The 17,964-nt window shown below is 39.4% G+C and overlaps 1 protein-coding gene across 2 annotated transcripts; it reads left to right on the top strand.

Moving 5' to 3' along the window:
• The first annotated feature begins 8,482 nt into the window (after positions 1-8,482).
• On the top strand, positions 8,483-12,600 carry LOC148039413 (ultraviolet-B receptor UVR8-like). 2 transcript variants are annotated; one of them, XM_087690426.1, is made up of 7 exons: positions 8,483-8,676; positions 9,198-9,258; positions 9,821-10,124; positions 10,208-10,557; positions 10,756-11,157; positions 11,249-11,615; positions 11,881-12,600. In XM_087690426.1, exons 3-7 carry the CDS (start codon positions 9,894-9,896, stop codon positions 12,121-12,123), a joined length of 1,593 nt encoding a protein of 530 aa, XP_087546552.1. In that variant the 5' UTR covers positions 8,483-8,676; positions 9,198-9,258; positions 9,821-9,893; the 3' UTR covers positions 12,124-12,600. The 2 variants fall into 2 exon arrangements, with proteins under 2 accessions (XP_087546552.1, XP_087546545.1); XM_087690419.1 differs by having other exon boundaries at positions 8,483-8,871.
• Positions 12,601-17,964: the final 5,364 nt, after the last annotated feature.

Here is a 17,964-nt window from a genome sequence, read left to right as displayed (position 1 = left end):
TTTTAAAAGGAAGACCCCTCTAAAGCCATCATCAGTCTATCTTTCACCTAGTCATAGTTCTTCTAGCTACCGTTAAGCTCTTCGCCTAATCATCTATCTAGATCACCATCTAAGCTTCAAAGTGGAAGTGCACAGGAAAATAGAGCTATCTTTGTATCAATTCGTTTGAAATTAAAGTAGTTTATGTTCTTCTCATATTTACTATGCATTCTCTACTCCTTGCTCAAATTCTATCCGTTGTGCCATGTAATTTCTCATGGTACCAGAACCTAAGGGGCTTTGAGGAGTGAAGAGTATGTGAGAAGCAAGGGCTTCAATAGTGAAGAGGAGAAATGCCATACCCTACATCAAGTATTGGTGCTAGTGTATTAGGTGGTGCTATTGCTATACCAGCCATTCAAACACCGAGGCTTCATCCACCAACCTTCAATGAAGGCAAGTTAGATGGTACAAACTATACTTTGTGGAATTTTAAAATCACAACTATCCTTGATTCTTATGAGCTTCTAGACGGTGTTGGGGACTGACTCAACACCACAACCACCCATGACCCATCAAATTAGAGTGTTATAATTCCTCCAAATACATATCTTCTACGAGCTTAGAAATGAAGAAATGTAGATACAATGTGTGCCTTAGTTACAAGCTGTTATAATAGTGTTTTGACCTTGATTTAGCATACAACTAAGGCATTAGAGGCTTGGAATGTACTAAGGAGTCAATATTAAATGTGAAATGAAACAAGGATTCAAAACTTGGAGAATCAACTAGGAATAGAGAAGTTTGCTAAAGGAGAGGCATATGAAGCATTCATCACTTAGATTGACCAGATGGCTGGCATTGGAATACAAAGGACTAATAAGGAGCTAGCTTGGAAGTGTCTTAGGATTTTTCCATGAAAGTTTGATGGATTGGTAACTACCCTAAACACTTAGGTGAGACCCCAATCCTTGACGTTTGAGGAATTGTATACTACTAATGAAGGAGAAGTTGAGGCTTAAAGCCTGAGAAGGTAGAAGCAGTGGAGACGTTGCATTCTCTGCCAATGCAAAAGGCAAAGGTGGTTCCTCTACCAACGGTGATAAAAGAAGAAGGATGATAAGAAAAAGTTTCAAGGAGAATGCTTCTACTATAAGAAGAAAAGACATGCAATAGCAAATTGTGGTGTCAAGAAGGTAGATAGAAAGAATGGCATTGTGAAGACTAAAGGGAAGGAGAGAGCCAATATGACTGAACTAGAGTTGGAGTTATTCATGGCGACCCAATGAGGAAGTGTGTTCCTTGTGGCACAAGAAATATCTAACACTGACTCATGGGTGTTGGGGATAGTGGCGCCTCTCATCACATGACCAACAAGAAATATCTATATAGTTTTATGAAGTCTCTACGAGAATCCATCACTATGATGGATGGGAATGATGCAAAATGCCCTGCTGAGGGCACATGTACTATTTTCTTTGTTATTGCAAATGGTGAACTCAAGAATCTTTCAAATGTGTTGTATGTTCCAGAGATTAAGAGAAATCTGTTATCAATTGCTTCTATAATTGATCCAGGCTATGAGGTGAGGTTCACTAACATGTGCAAAAATTATCAGTAGTACTAGTAAAGTTGTTGGCAAAGGAGAAAGGGGGAACAACCTATATGAGCTAGGTTCTCTTACAACCACTGCTAGTGTGGACACAAGTAAACTTTGGCATGAAAGATTTGGTCACATTGGTTGTGTAGTGTTGAAGAAGATCCATAAGCAAGGTATGGTTTCTCACCTACTTGCACTAACAAAAATGAAGGAACCATGTGAAGCTATTATGATGTGCAAGCAACAAAAAAAGGAATTTCCACAAGAAAGCAATAGTAGAGTAAAGGCTCCTCTAGAGTTGATACACACTGACTTGTACAATAAAATTCCTACAAAAGCCTTGGGTGATCTTCTTATTTTATGTTGATAGTCGACGACTACAATAGGAAGATGTGGGTGTAGTTCCTTCGTGATAAGGCTCAATATTTTGGTAAGTTTAAAGAATGGCTAAAACTTATTGAGAATGAAACATGGAAAAGTGTGAAGAAGTTTAGAGTAGATGGTGGTGGTGAGTTTAACTCAAAGGAGTTTGAAGACTTTTGCAAAAGCAAAGGCATTAAGCGTCAATTAATGATGCCTCATATACCTTAGCCAAATGGCATTGTTGAATGCCAAAATTGTACCATTTGGCAAGGTAAAAGGCTTACTAATTGTATAACCAAGAGACAAAGAAGAGCATAGCGAGTTGTGATGTGGTGTTCAAGAAGCAGCCACATACAGTGGAGGAGGAGAATAGAAGATCTTCCACTTTATCATTAAGCAAAGAAGAAGTCCACTATGACCCTATCCCAAGAGGTGTCCCTACTCTCAAGGAGGAGGAAGCATCGCCTTTGGATGATGAGGAAAACGCTTACCAGCCTGTAATCACACCACTGGAAAATCCATTGACACACTGGGTGAAGCAGCTCTATGATTGTAGCAATCCTATGCCTACCACAATTGATGAAAAAGCAAATGGACTAAGGAGGTCATTGAGAATAGAGGAGCAAAGAAATGCTTCTACTCACATAATCAATATATCCTATATGGCTAAGATTATGAGCAAAGTAAAGGAGCCATCAAACTTGGAAGAAGCACTTGCTGATCTAGCATGGAGATCAACTATGCAAGTTGAGTATGACAACATCATGAAGAATAACACTTGGGAGCTAGTGGATCGGCCAAAGAAGAGAAAGATTATTGGCACCAAGTGGGTCTAGAAGGTAAAGTACAATGTTGATGGTAGCTTAGAAAGGTACAAATCCAAATTAGTTGCACATGGATTTTCATAGGTTGAAAGATTTGATTTTCAAGAATCATTTGCTCCAACTGCTAGAATGACCACTATTCACACAGTACTTATAGAGTGGCTGCTCATAAGAAGAGATCAGTTTACCAAATGGATATCAAATCAATGTTCTTGAATGGTGACCTCAAGGAGGAGGTGTATGTGACTTAGCCACCAAGATTTGAGGCCCCCTATTGTAAGAACAAAGTTTGTAAGCTAAAGAAGGCATTGTATGGGTTGAAACAAGCCCTTAGAGAATGGTACCAATGGAGAGATAAATTCTTTCTAGGTTTGAATTTCAAAAGATGTGCCTCAGATGCTAACTTGTATGTTTATAGGGATAGTGAAAAGTTTGTAGTGATTGTCCTATATGTGGATGACCTTTTTATTATAGGTGACTATGAAGTTATGATCCATCAGACTTGAAAGGCTTCAGAGTTTGAAATGACAAATTTGGGCTTGTTGCACTATTGTTTGGGGATTGAAGTCTGCCTGGAAAAATCTTCATCTCTCAAAAGAAGTATGCATGGGAGATCTTAAAATCATTTGGCATGACTAAGTGTAACGAGATAGCTACACCTATGGAGGTCAATTTGAAGTTATCCATTGAGGATACATCAACACTAGCAGACATTGGGAGGTATAGGAGATTCGTTTGCGACCTCATCTACTTGTGTAATACCATGCCAGATAGTTTTTTTGTTGGGTTTTGGGCAGGTTCTTAAGCAAACCCCGAGAAAGTCATTGGAAAGTTGGGGTGTAGATGCTCAAATACTAGAAGGGAACTCTTGACTATGGTATTGCATACAATTCTGGAAGTGCTCTTATGGGGAACTATGACTCAAATTAGTAGTGATTTTAGGAAATCAATTTCTGGATATTGTTTCTCTTTAGGTTCAAGAATCTTCTCTTGGATTAGTTAGAAGCAACCAACTGTGGCATTGTCTTCTATTGAAGTAGAGTACAAGGCAGCTTTCTTTGTTGCATGTAAAGCAATATGGTTAAGGAGGATCCTATGGCATATGGGAGTACAAGCTGAAGATCCAATAATGCTAAGGTGTGACAATTAGAATTGCATTGCCATTGCCAAAAAATTATTTTTTCATGCATGCACCAAACACATTGAGATCCAATATCACTATGTGTGTGACTTGATTGAGTTCATCTTCAAAGACTCGACATTGGGCTGGGAATGTAGTTTGGGTGGACGTTGAAAGGAGATGTTAAATATGCTCAATGCCCCACCCTTGTAAGGTGCCACCAATGATCCAAGGTACTCTAAGTTGTAAGGCCCTCATTATGAGGAGAAGCCATGTGTGCACACAGACATTGGGTGGGTCCTAGCTTGTATGTCAGATGAGGTCTATGTGATCGGATGACAAAAAGGTGACCTTTGTGGATCTAGCCTTCTGGTTAGATAGAGTAGTTATGTTGGTAGAAACTTGAGGCGCAATGCATCGAGTTGTGGGATGTGAGAGTTATCAATAGTCCTTATTTTTTAGGGTATAGGGGTCATGGAAGCGGCCCCTAGGATGGGGGTTTGGGGGCAGGACCCTCGATGTGATGGTAAAGAAAATATTCCCTAGCCAACTAGGGAAGGTTCATAAAATGGTCAGACATGTCAACCAAACTACCTTCTTGGGCTATAAAAGGAAGATCCCTCTAAAGCCATCACCAATCTATCTTTCACCCAATCAAAGTTCTTATAGCTACCCTTAAGCTCTTTGCCTAGCATCTGTCTAGATCTCCATCTAAGCTTCAGATAGTGGAAGCACACTGGTGGATAGACCATCTTTGTATCAGTTCATTTGAAATGAAAGCAGTCTCTATCCTTCCCATATTTGCTATGTGTTCTCTACTCCTTTCTTAGATTTTGTTTGCTATGCCATGTAATTTCTATAGAGGGTTCTCTCACGGTTGAGGGGCTGAGAAGAAGCATCTTAGAATGTGAATAATCTACAAGTGCAAAATGCTAGAAGTGGTGGATACTTCCAAGCAAGGGGGAGATCGAAGCCTAGAGACATAGGTTTATGGAAATCATAGAGGACACATAAGAATACAAATAAGGATAAGGATTGTCGCTGTTGTGGAAAGTAGCGGCATATTGCGAAGGAGTGCTAAAAGAAACAAGCAAATCAGAAAGGCAAGCAACAGAGTCATTATGCTTCATCTAGTCATGTTGAGGATGCTACCACCACTGATAGGTTGTTTGCTATGATATATGTTCATAACCATGCTACTAAAGAAAATAAGTTAAATGATGTATGGTACATTGACTCTGGAGCATCCAATCATATGAATCCGCATGGAGAATGGTTCATCAACATGATTTCTAATAAACATGGCTATGTCTATACAGGTGATGACACAACATACTATTGAGTATAAGGGTGTAGTTCCCTAGTTATTCATGATGGTCGGAAGAAGAATTTGCATGATGTATTGCATTTCCTCTCCATTACTAAGAATCTACTTTTAGTAGGAGAAAAATTTGCAAGTGCAATTCAATAAGCATGGCTATTTTATTGAAGAGTTTGGAAATGGTTGCAAGCTGATTGCTAATGGCAAAAGACATGGTCGTATGTTCACTCTAAATGCTAGTATTCCAGAGTTGAAATTAGCCATGTTTGCATATGGACAGGGTATAGTTCGAGATATTGAGATCTAGCATAAGAGGATTGGACATGTGAATGTTCAAAGGCTGCAACTTATGCAAAGAAAGCAACTAGCTACAGGCTTGCCAAAGTTTGCGTATTCATATTTAGGTCATGATTGTGCTGCATGTTAGTTCGGCAAGCAATCTCAATTTTTATTTATGAAGCATGTTTGGAACAGTTTTATGCCACTGCAGTTGATTCACTCAAATGTTTGGGGACCCAACCCATAATGCTACTCTAGATGGATCTAGATATTATGTGACATTCATTGATGATTTTAGCTGATATACATGGGTGTATATCTTGAAGTATAAAGATGAGGTGCTTACTATTTTTAAGTACTTTAAGTGGTAGGTTCAAAAAGAATTTGATTGTTCTATCTCTTGTTTGAGATCTGACAGTGGTGGTGAATATGTATCCAATGAATTTGATAGATTATTGTCAAAGAATGGCACTTGCAGGGGCAACCTACGTGTAGCTACACTCCACAGTAGGATGGAGTAGCCAAAAGAAAGAATAGGCTTGTGTGATGCTTAATGAAAAGAATATACCATTGTCTTATTAGGCTGAAGCTATAGTGGCGACTATGTATGTGCTGAATCGTACTCCTATTGTAGGGATTCATGATGTGTCACTATATCAAAAGTTATATGAACATAAGCCTGCGACATCAGCCATCTTAAAGTCATTGGCTACATTACATATGTACACACTCCAAATGAGAGGAGGAAAAAATTATATGAACATAAGCCTGCGACATCAGCCATCTTAAAGTCATTGGCTACATTGCATATGTACACACTCCAAATGAGAAGAGGAAAAATTTGGATCCTAAGGCACATAAGTGTGTGTTTATTGGCTATGCTCAGTAGGACGGAGGGCTATAAATGTTTTGATGCGTCTACTAGTGACACAGTAATCAACAAAGATGTTATCTTTGATGAGTTGGCTTTGTGGCATGGGTCATCTGCTGTTGTTCCTCATGATCAACCTTCAGATCATATAGAGCTCATGGGGTATACTGATGCAGATTGGGCAAGTTGCCCATATGATAGATAGTCTACTAGTGGATATGCTTCTAGTCTTGGCAGTGGAATGATTAGCTAGAGTAGCAAGAAGCAACCGACAGTTGCACTCTCTAGTATTAAGGCAGAGTATAGAGATCCCACATTAGTAGCTTGTGAGATTGCTTGGTTGCTGAAGTTATTGATAGATTTGGATATGCGAATAGATGCTTTAGTCACATTGTATTGTGACAATGTGAGCAGTGTACTGATGGCTTCAAATCCAGTGTATAATGCCAAAACCAAACACATAGAGGTACACTATCACTTCATACGAGAGATGGTACTAGCAGGGCAAATAGATATCCTGCATGTCAAAACCAAAGGCCAAGTAGCTGATATCTTTACCAAGTCACTAGGTAAAGATAAGTTCAATCAATTTAGAGAGTTGCTTGGGGTACAATGTCTTTCTTGAGCTTGAGGGGGAGTGTTGAGAATCAAGCTCGTATCTACTCTAGTAACACTTGACAACTATAGCTTAGCTGGAATACACATGTGTGATCTCTTTAATAAGTTAGGTAGGCTTAACTCTAGTTAGTCACTACTATGATCAGTTAGACCTATCTCTTAATCACTATTGCAGACTTAATGCATTGTTAATCACTATTATACATTTAGTGTGTTGATTCTGAAAAAGAATAATAATGAAGAAGATTGCAAAGAGCTTACTACTCTGCTTCTACTCCACCCCTTTGCCCTTCTATCTCTCTTGAACTTGTATTAGAAGCTACTCACTTAAGAAACCCTATGTTCCCTTAGTAGCTCATAAATAATGATAAGTCCTCTTATTTGAGAGAGAGAGAGAGAGAGAGAGAGAGAGAGAGAGAGAGAGAGAGAGAGAGAGAGAGAGAGAGAGAGAGAGAGAGAGAGAGAGAGAGGTTCATATTTTTTTTTGTGCCAATGGTGTAGAGCAACAAGATGGTGGGCAAGTCGACTTGCTCTTAACAAGCTGAATACAATTGCATTGACGGTTCATCTTCTCTTTCAAGCATCATAAGAGTTTCTTTTTCCACTCCTTACCCTTGAGGTGTTGAATTGTTATGGATTAGGTTTGCTAGTATTATCTAACTAATATGCCTTGATAAAAAAAGTGCATTAGGAGGTTAGTTAAATATATGTGCTCATAGTTGCCCTTTATATGATGACAAACTCTATCATATAGTTCGATGCGTGTACTTTTATGGATAATAATGTTGAATAATGATTATTATGGTTGGCACACATCACATGATTAGGGTTATCCTTTGTCTCTTGCAAGCATCACAAAAGTGCTTGAGGTGTGGCTCTCTATATATAAGTTAGGTTTGCCCCTATTATACAATCGATATGCCTTGGGAATTGTATCCTAGATTAGTTAGATATAGTTTTTGTTAGCAGGTCCCCCATAGATAATGAAAGTTGTGATATAAATGGAGAGAGAGGTCCATATGCTCTCGTGGTAATGAGGGAGAACAACAAGGTGGTGGGTAGTAAGCCGAGTAGCGGCCTAAGAACAAAAGGCGAGGACATGAAATGAGAAGAGGAGGCTCAAGACAAGGTGGGAAAAACAGGATTGATTTCACTTGCTTCGATGAAATATAGCTCGTGAAGAGAGCAAAGCCGTTACAAGGTAGCTTTGGGTGACACTAGTGGGTCTTGCATGCTACTAGGGTTAGTAAAATATATACAAATACAACAAAGATAGCAAAATTCACACAAAGAGGAGGCAAATAAGTACATGAAAATTAGTCCACATGCAAGCTAACCAAGAATCATACTTGTTAATCCCATGGCCTTGAATTCTGGAAGACTGACTATTGTGCAAGCTGATCAAGGAGACTAATTAGTCCCAAATTCCAATTGGCCTAATCAATTAAGCCGGTACCAAATTTAGAGGCCAGAAAAAGGAGGAAAAAAAAACACTCAATCATGTGCGTGTGCACTTTTCATTATGCCATTCTCGTCCTCTTCCTTGCAGAAGAGCACCCCTAATCTGTGGCCCTCTCTCATCAGTCATTTCTCTACTCAATTGCATCATCAAAGCAAACTTGGGCTGATGCCTGATGGGCGAGAAACTGCAAGCAAAGAAAGAAATAGCTCTGCTTTGAGCCTCTGTTGGCATCAATTCCGGTGCTTATGCGACGATCAGTTTTGTCTTTGAGAGACACAGAGACAGAGAGAGAGAGAGAGAGAGAGAGAGAGAGAGAGAGAGAGAGAGAGAGAGAGAGAGAGAGAGAGAGAGAGAGAGAGAGAGGCCCCTTTGACCTTGTAACAACACAGATTGGGTGCTCTGATTCTTCAACATCTGGGTTTTAATCTTTAATAGTATATGCTCTCCTGTGGATCTTTGCATGTGCTGTACTGTATTTTTTACCATCTCTCGTTTCCTCGCAGCCTAATTTTGTAATTTGTATCAATGTTTGCACTTTGAATCTTGCTTTCCTCGATCAAGTTCAGTTTTGTGATGTTTGCTCAGTTTAGCACAGAATTTGCTTCTGTTTTGTGATGTTTGCTGTTGTTGCCTAGCATGGAAATGGTCTGATTTTTTAATGGATTTTCTGAAACCCTACAAGTGATGGTGCATGTATTTGCTGACTCGTGTCTATCTCCACATTAACTCAATTTCTTGTCCTTGTGTGCTGTGCTTGTAGGAGCACATTTCAACAAAAATGGGGGAACTTGACACAAACATTTGCTGAACTCGCCAACATTGTAATTAATTAGAACTCCTCACCCTTTGATAACTAATGGTTTGTAATGGGTCATGTTTTGAACCATAAACTTAGATATTGAGGTCACCTGCTTTATAAATTGCACTCAACACAGATTCTGCTAACTGAATATATGGGGATTCCTTAGGAATACCTTGAAATGCAGAAGCAAGAAGTAAGAAAGAGAGTTTCTGGCTTTACATGTTGGAGGATGTTTAGGGTCCTTTTTTTGTGTGGGGAAATGTTTTAAGATGGTTGGAGAGGGCGAGTTCAATGGGTTGGTCACTTGACTTCTTGTGAGGCATGCATCTCTATCCTCCTGGTTGCACTAAGGTTGCATGCAAACAACTGGGGATCAAAGAAAACCAGTGATTTCAGATTTCATCCTGATTTAGTTTTGTAACCACATCAAGCGTCATTGGCTTCTATGGTTGGCATTGCATTGCACATATTATATTGACAAAGAGCAGAAAATGTTAATACCCTAAAAGAATTCTTATCTTCCAGATAATATCTAAGAGATTAGTTGGCACAGCAGCCAATAGAGTTATTTGTTTTTGCAGTTTAAGTGGTTGTAAGCATTGGCCTCCCGTGTATCAAACAATTTATGAACCATCAACATCAGATACACATATTATGGATGCTTCAGCAAGTGGGCCCTTATGGACTGCACCGGGGGTTCCTCACTACACCAATGCTGATTTACCTCAGCATGCCTCAACACAGTCACAGGCCTTGCAATGGCCCAAGCGTGTCTGTTATGCAGATGCTTTCCAAGGAGAGTTCCCATTAGCAGCAAACCCCTCTGTTGTTTTGCATGTTTTAAGTGCATGCAACCTAGATGCTGAAGACCTGGCTCATTTGGAGGCAAGTTTATTGAACCCAAAAACATTTGGGTGGTTCCGATTCTTTGGTCATCTTCTGTAATGCTTGACATGCTCTGCTGGCAGGCCACATGCTCATTCTTTAAGAGCCCTGCGAATTTTCCACCTGATTCGAGTCTGTCGTTAGCAGAACTTGCAGCTTTGGACATGTGTCAAACTCGGGCTGTATTTAAACCCATGAATGAAGAAGAGAAGGATGATCTAAGGCAGCGCTGTGGTGGATCGTGGAAATTGGTTCTGAAGTATTTAAAAGCTGGCGAATTTTGCTTTAGACGGGAAAAGTGTCAAGCTATTGCTGGTTCAGGTCACAGTGTTGTTGTCGGCACGTCGGGAGCAGTATATACATTTGGATCCAACAACACAGGACAGTTGGGACAAGGCTCACTGGAAGATGAATGGCGGCCACGGTTGTTACGGTTAGCAAATGTTTTTGTCCTTGTATGAAATGTCATATTATCATATTGATGCAGCTTATAGGAACACTGGCATACTCAATGTCTTAAGTATCTGTGTTTATATATACTGGCAATGGTGCTTGTTATTCTTACCTCCTGTGTTTTTGTTTGCAACCTAAGGCATAACTGCGACTAGTAACTGGAACTCCAACTGCACAGATCATTGCAGGGCATTCGTGTTATTCAAGCAACTGCAGGAGCAGGCCGCACAATGCTTGTTACAAATATGGGTCAAGTATATAGCTTTGGGAAGGACATTTTCAGTGAGCGAGACCATGGAAGCTCTGTTCCAAAGAGCATTTGCACACCCCAAATTGTAGAGTCTCTTCAGGGGATATTTGTAGTGCAGACCACAATTGGAAATTATTTTACGGCTGTATTGTCCCGAGAAGGCAGAGTTTATACGTTTTCTTGGGGCTCAGATGCGAAACTTGGGCATGGAACTGATCCTCAGGACAAAAGACCACAGCAACTAAAGGGTTCTTTAGAGCATGTTCCTGTGGTCCAAATCGCGGCTGGTTTCTGCTACTTGCTTGCGCTTGCTTACCAACCCAATGGCATGTGAGTTTTTGGTTTACGCTCACTGACATTTCTTTATAGGTGTTGCCGGGTCAAGTTGGCTACCACTTATTTGTTTTCCTGCATTATCCAGGTCTGTATATTCAGTAGGTTGTGGCCTGGGTGGAAAGCTTGGACATGGCACTAGGGCAGATGAACAGTTCCCTCGAAAGATTGAATACTTTCATCAGTTAAATTTCAAGCCTGTGGCTGTGTCAGCTGGAGCTTGGCATGCGGCAGTGGTAGGTGCAGATGGCCGTGTATGCACTTGGGGATGGGGACGGTACGGGTGCTTGGGTCATGGTAATGAGGATTGTGAAGGTTTACCAAAGGTAGTAGCTGCCTTACAGGGAGTGAAAGCAGTCCATGTTGCCACTGGTGAATATACAACTTTTGTTGTGGCTGACAATGGAGACGTCTATTCGTTTGGATGGGGGGAGGCAAGTCTGGGTCATGTAAAGGTGCTCTCTCTCTCTCTCTCTCTCTCTCTCATGCACATACACAGGTGCACACAATTTGGAAGTGTGCAAGCTCATGTAGTACTAGTATGTTGCTGTACACATCCTTTGGCTTTCATGAAGACTGGGTCCACTTGTGAAACCCTTTTCTATGTTTTCTTGGCCTGTGACTACTTGCATTCCTGCGTAGCTTGTCATGTGTCCTTGCATCCATTGGCATGTTCCATCTCTCTCTCTCTCTCTGTGTGTCGTGATTTTCAACTTGCAGGCCAGTAATCCCGAGAGCTTCCTCTCTCCTGAATTAGTGTTGCCACTGAAGGAGAGGCAAGTGAGGATTGTGCAAATCAGTTTAACTAACACAGAAACCTGCAAGGCGCACACTCTTGCACTCACGCATTCAGGACGGCTTTATGCATTTGGAGCTGGGGACAAAGGTCAGCTAGGCACTGAGCTAGCTGAAAATGGGAAAGAAAGGAGGATGCCAGAGCTCATCGATCTCAATCTCAGCTGACACTGTACAGGTTCAAATGGGCAGTTGTTCAATCCTGTAAATATTTGTTAGGTATTCTTATTCAAATCCCTTTTTGGATACGATTTTGAAAGGTTTCATAGGTGGTTTTACGCAGTGGGTCCACTGCTACCAAATGGGACCTTGCATAGAGAATGTGACCAAAAGCTTTTGTGAATAGCTGACCTGTAAATGATCCATATCTCTAACTGCAATGATCAGATGATATCCACAACATTCTTAAGTGCACAACTCTAGTGATCCTCTAGCTCTAGCTCTCTTCTATGGGGTTGTGTGATTATGGTCCTTATGCTTAGTCTGTTTGAAAGAGTGGCACAGGGGAGCATCAGAGTAAGAGTGGAGCACAAGCTTTGACCTCGCTTCATTAGTGGTACTTCATCATAGAAAAACTATCAGCAGTGGTTAACATTAGTTTGGTATTGCTATAGGACATAAGTGTGTCCTTTTGAAAGTTGAGTAAAAACGTCATATCTCTTGTAGAAATGTGTTAACCTTTCTAAGTAGATGCCTATATAACCAAAATCATGTGTGGAAAATGTGAAAGTATATATCTAAGGATATACATGATGATGGCGAGGCTATCTCTAACACAAGTATACAACTTTTTGGGAGTTGCAAGATATTGAATTTGCATGTGATTGAAAAAGAAAACCATTGTTTATATTAAAGCATGATTTAAAAACAAATATTTGGTATCGTGGGCAACATAAAGTTTTAATGAATACTTGCTATGATGGACAATTGATTATGAAGGATGTACTTGCAAAGGAAAACACCAATTTAGAATTTTAGATATACTCCAATGGTGCAATAATGATAGATGATCCATAAAGGTGAACAAATGTAAGAAAACTTAGCTATCATAGGCCTACCATTGTACTCGATCAAAAGAACAATAATAAGCTCTAATTCATAGCATTGATTAGGTATCAACCATCAAAGTATCAACCTTATTTGCATAGCAAAATTAGTTGGGGACTTCAATTTATTGTTTCTAACCTAGGAATCAAATTGACATTCCAAAGATTAGCTCCAAGAAAATTCACGATTGGGGTTTGCTATTTGTGCAAATTTTAATTTGTGCATAGTAGTCAACTTGGCTTGCATGCTTTTGTGAGAGAAGCAAATTGAAGTACAATATTGCTCACATTCCACGATTGGCTTTTTACATGAGCAAAGTGAGAATAACATTTTTCTCTGACTTGGGTCTCCAATTGGCATACTAATTGCACTTTTTTTTTTTTTTTGCAAGCAAAGTGAGAATGGAATTATCCTTCTATTTTTTTGTTGTTCTTCTTCCTTACAATTTTCCCCTTCCTCCCTTTGAGTTCCATGATATAGATGTGTTGCAAAATAGCAAACTTATGAGCTCACAAGAGTCCAAACAAGAGGGTGATCTTTTGTATATATGGATGCCTCCAACAATCACTTAAAGCTACACGACCTCATTGTTTAATGTCCACATACGCACTATTATGCATACATAATGATGTACTTGGATTGTTGAAAGGGCCCAATGGGCATGAATATATACATGTATGAGAAGATAGATAAAGAAGGTATGGCAAAAGCCATCTTTTTGGTAGTTAATGAAGTTCTATTGCAGTAGAACATTGCATTCCATGCATTGTAAAGGGGGCCTCCTTGAGGGATGACATGAAGAAACACAATAGGAACTAGCTAACGAAGAGCGTCAAGAATGCTTAAGAGTCATACAAACTAGAGACCAAACTAAGGCCAATATAGGAAGAAAAAGGGTTCAAGTGGATGATATCGTGGTGAATTGTAAAGCAAGGAAAGAATCAACTTTGTAGTTTTGGAATTTGGAAAGATAAATATTAAAGCAATTAAAATGTTTGAAGGGAAGCAAACTATGGATTATGAATGAACTCAAAGCACAAAGAGCTAAAATTGCCAAGATGAAGGTAGCTAAAAAGGACGGCAAATGGGTACAGGTGGTAAAGTCATCATAGAGGAGTTAAAACCACCTTAGCACAGTTACTTTTGTGAAAAATGGGTAGTTTATTGAGGTGGCAAAGTCATCATATAAGCACCAAGTTACTCTTTGATCATGATGTGTTAAGTACCTTTGATAGCTTTAGTAAGTTTTCTTTTTGGTGCGAAAGGTGCTCTACCACAGGTTCTTTTTGTGCCAACGGCTCCTTGAAATGGATTGTAACTAAAAACTTTGATTTATGACATTGTCCTATACGCCTTTGAGATTATTTCTAATCAATTTGGTCCACATAAGCACTCATCTTTGACTATCAAGATTGACCAATCCATTGAATATGTAGTCACTACTTTCAAATACAAAGTGAGACCCAATTGTCATAGCCCTTGATTATGACCAAACCTGCCACTTTAGTTTTGGAACAATCCTCTAATAATTCAACAACATGAAGGAATACAAACTTTACTACAAAGAGTGCAATCAACTTATTAGTTTAGAAGGCATGGTCATATATGAGTGGAATTCCACATGTGCATGAATGATGTGATGGACGCATGAGCACACCACTAGGAGCAATTGAGTGTTGCGGTTGGAGCCAAATGGTGGCAGTAATGAGTGGGGAGAGATGATTGATGCTAAGCGTGGCGTTGGGAGTGATTGGGTGAGGTGTGTCAAAAGTGGATGCAACAATGGAAGCATAAACACATGCTGTAGTAAAGTGTTGAACACAATAACAAAACAAAAAAGCACAAAAGAACATTGCAAAGAAGAGAACTTAGAAGAATGCTCAGGAAATGGAATCATATACCAAAAACAAGAATGACATGTACAACAGTGAGTCACTAGCTCATAGGCACTATCATTGGCTCCCTCTCTCCAGAGAATCGATAGGTGATGATATGATTGAGGAGGGAGCTGACTTACGTGAGAAAGTGGAAGGAGAGGTTGCCAAGCCCTTCCCTTAGTTGTGTGAAGCAGATGATCCTATCCATGCCTTGGCCAAAGGATCTAGGTCAGAGTTGGAGGAGGTGGATGACTTGACGGAGAAGTCGGTATCTTGCTTTTCTTTTGCTCCTTCCTCGAAGCTGCTAACTCTTTGTAATCCTTGTGCAAATGTCCCTTCTTACCATAGTGATAACACATGGCCTTTGACTTCCTCTACTTGTCACCTCTCTTTGAAGTTGTAATGGCCTCACTGGAGCCACCAGACTATGATGGAAGCCTCCCTTGTAAATGCAAAGACGTCTCATGCTTAAAGCATCAAGGACATCTATAGAAAATTGATGAATGTTGATGACTGTTAGAGCCTAGAAAGCATTGGCCACTCCATGAAACTCTAGAGAAAGCTTGTAGAGCACAATCCCCACAAGATGAGCCTTTGGAAGGGCAGACTACATGTGTTGAAGTTAGTCATGTACATGTGTGACACGAAGTAATAAAGATTGAATCGTATCTTTTGTCTCAAACTTCATCTATTGAAGCTATCAATAAAGAGTGACAATGTGCATAGGTGAAGGAGCCTCTTACAACATCTAAAGCTTCACCCAAATCCTTGGAGCAATCCTGCAGGAGGTAACTAATAAAAGGACTTCTTTGGAGATAGAGTGAAGAAGAGTAAATAAGCATAGGCATTATTATTATCCCATGTGAACCGGGGTTCTTCATAGTTGTCCTCATCGAAATTAGTTGGAAGAGGAGTGGGATATGCATGACACTCGAAACTCTAGACACCACATATCATAACTAATTTTGTGCAAACTATGCCTTCATAACATCACTCCATGTTAGGTAATTAGGACCATGTAATTTGTCATGAGTGGAACAACAGGGGGGAGCAATCAAGGAGGATAGAAATAGAAAAATAAAGAAGAGGAGGAGAGAGTGTACAAACAAACTAAGAGCACTGACTATGTGACATAGTTCACACGTAATGGATAAGGTGAAAATATAGACCAAAGACAACTAGACTCAGCTTGAAACATTGTTGTAGCCCTGCAAAAGGACAAACAATAAAAAATGCAAAGGCTAATGATAAAAACATAGGCATAAATTGCAATAAATGCAGTCATTTGACCAAGAAACAATTGAAACAATTGCCTCAGCCACTAGACACCAAAAAAATGATGTGGAAGGGTAAAGAATATGTCCCTAGCCTTGAAACAATCCCAAAAGCTAAAAACGTAGATGGTTATTTGAAAAATGCTAATGGAAACATGCCAAAAATAATCAAAAGATGGTTACCTAGGTTGTAAATTAGTCTTGCAAAAGAATAGGTCCCATTAGCAGCAAAAAAGCCAAAACTCAGATCTAAAATAGTAGAAAACAGTAGGCATGAACTTTGATCTTGAAATATGATACCATATTAGAAGTGGATGCAACAATGGAAGCATAAGCAGATGCTATAATAAACTGCTGAGAATACAAGGATAGAATCGAAAAACAAAAAAGAACACAGTAAAGAAGAGAACTAAGAAGAATGCTCAAGAAATGGAATCCATATACCAAACACGAGAATGATGCGTATAATAGTGAGTCACTAGCTCGTAGGCACTAGCATCGGCTCCCTCTCTCCATATAACCTATAGGCGATGATATGACTGATTGAGGAGGGAGCCCTATATAAATATGATAAAAATATGCCATAAATGGCATTAGGTCAGCCATCATAAAATGCCCATATAAGCATCATAATGACCATAGAAAAATTCCTAAAATACCTAGCCATGCTCATAAGAGCTAAGACTCACACATGAGGTGTCTAGACTGCTAAAAAGGAGAGATGACCAAGATAGTGTGTTTTCTCTGAACCATTAGCTGTGTCTACACTCACCTTTAGCAACCCTTTTTTCTTGCATTTTGACTTATGCTTTAGCCTCTGATATGACTCTCAACACGAAAATTTCTTAGCACATAATAGCTCTCCTTTCAATATCTTTTTTTTGCTCATTTGAAATTGCAATCAAGGCTATTTTAAGCCCAATTTTTCCCAAAAAGAAGTCACAGAGTTTGCTTACAAATGTGCATACCACATAGGCACAGGATCAGGTGGAATGGGCTAGGAAATATTTGTCATGGTCAAGACTATATTTGCAAACTTGCTTGATTTTCATATTATCCATGAAATTGATGTTCTTCTACCAAGTGTTGGTGCATTTGTTATTGCACACTCTTTAGCAAAACTTTTTAAAAAACTATTACAACTACTAGTAAAATTGCAACAATCATGTGGTTGAATACCAACTGGCAATGATTGTATTGGCTATGATTGGGATGCTTGTAGAGAGGCTATAACAAGTGTGAATACATTATTGATATTAAAGGCCTTTGCAAATCATTTGCAAAAACTTAGGGTTCATTTGATCTTATGATAATAGGAGAGCAATATCTACATGAGGAGCCTTATACAAAAATAGAAATTGAGGTAATTGATAAGCTTGGACTCTCACAAGCCAAAGGCCTTTGCATATCATTTGCAAAAAAAATCAAGCTGAGAGTGGATGAGCACTGTAATTGATTTAGAGAGAGTGAGAGATGAGGGGGAATTGAGCATCGATCCCTCTATCTCAACATAATCTCAATCTTGCCCCAAAAAACAGTGCTAGTTAAGATATGTGACTTAACCTTAAATAATCAACATTCAACTCTTCCTATTAATTTTGTTGGGAGAGCGACTAACTTGTTGGGTCTATCCATCAGTAAGACAATATGATGCTATCCACTCTTTCCATCTATGCACCTGATATTTTCACTTATCTAATTAAGGTCCTACCATTTTGTGCCAACATATACAAATAACTTTGTTAAGTAGCTCATTATATGAGGGTTGTTTAACATCCTTCAAGCATAACACAAAAAAAAAAAAAATCCTT

The sequence above is a fragment of the Lygodium microphyllum genome, chromosome 2 (assembly GCF_053477565.2).
Source record: "Lygodium microphyllum isolate KBCC chromosome 2, Lygodium_microphyllum_v1.1.10, whole genome shotgun sequence".
Classification (NCBI taxonomy): domain Eukaryota; kingdom Viridiplantae; phylum Streptophyta; class Polypodiopsida; order Schizaeales; family Lygodiaceae; genus Lygodium; species Lygodium microphyllum.
This window is presented reverse-complemented; position numbering and strand designations above follow the sequence as displayed.

Coding starts and splice junctions, on each gene's coding strand:
- LOC148039413 (XM_087690426.1), top strand. CDS start 9,894: ATGGATGCTTCAGCAAGTGGGCCCTTATGGACTGCACCGGGGGTTCCT. Junction 11,158..11,248: donor GCTTACCAACCCAATGGCAT/GTGAGTTTTTGG, acceptor TGCATTATCCAG/GTCTGTATATTCAGTAGGTT. Junction 11,616..11,880: donor CAAGTCTGGGTCATGTAAAG/GTGCTCTCTCTC, acceptor TTCAACTTGCAG/GCCAGTAATCCCGAGAGCTT.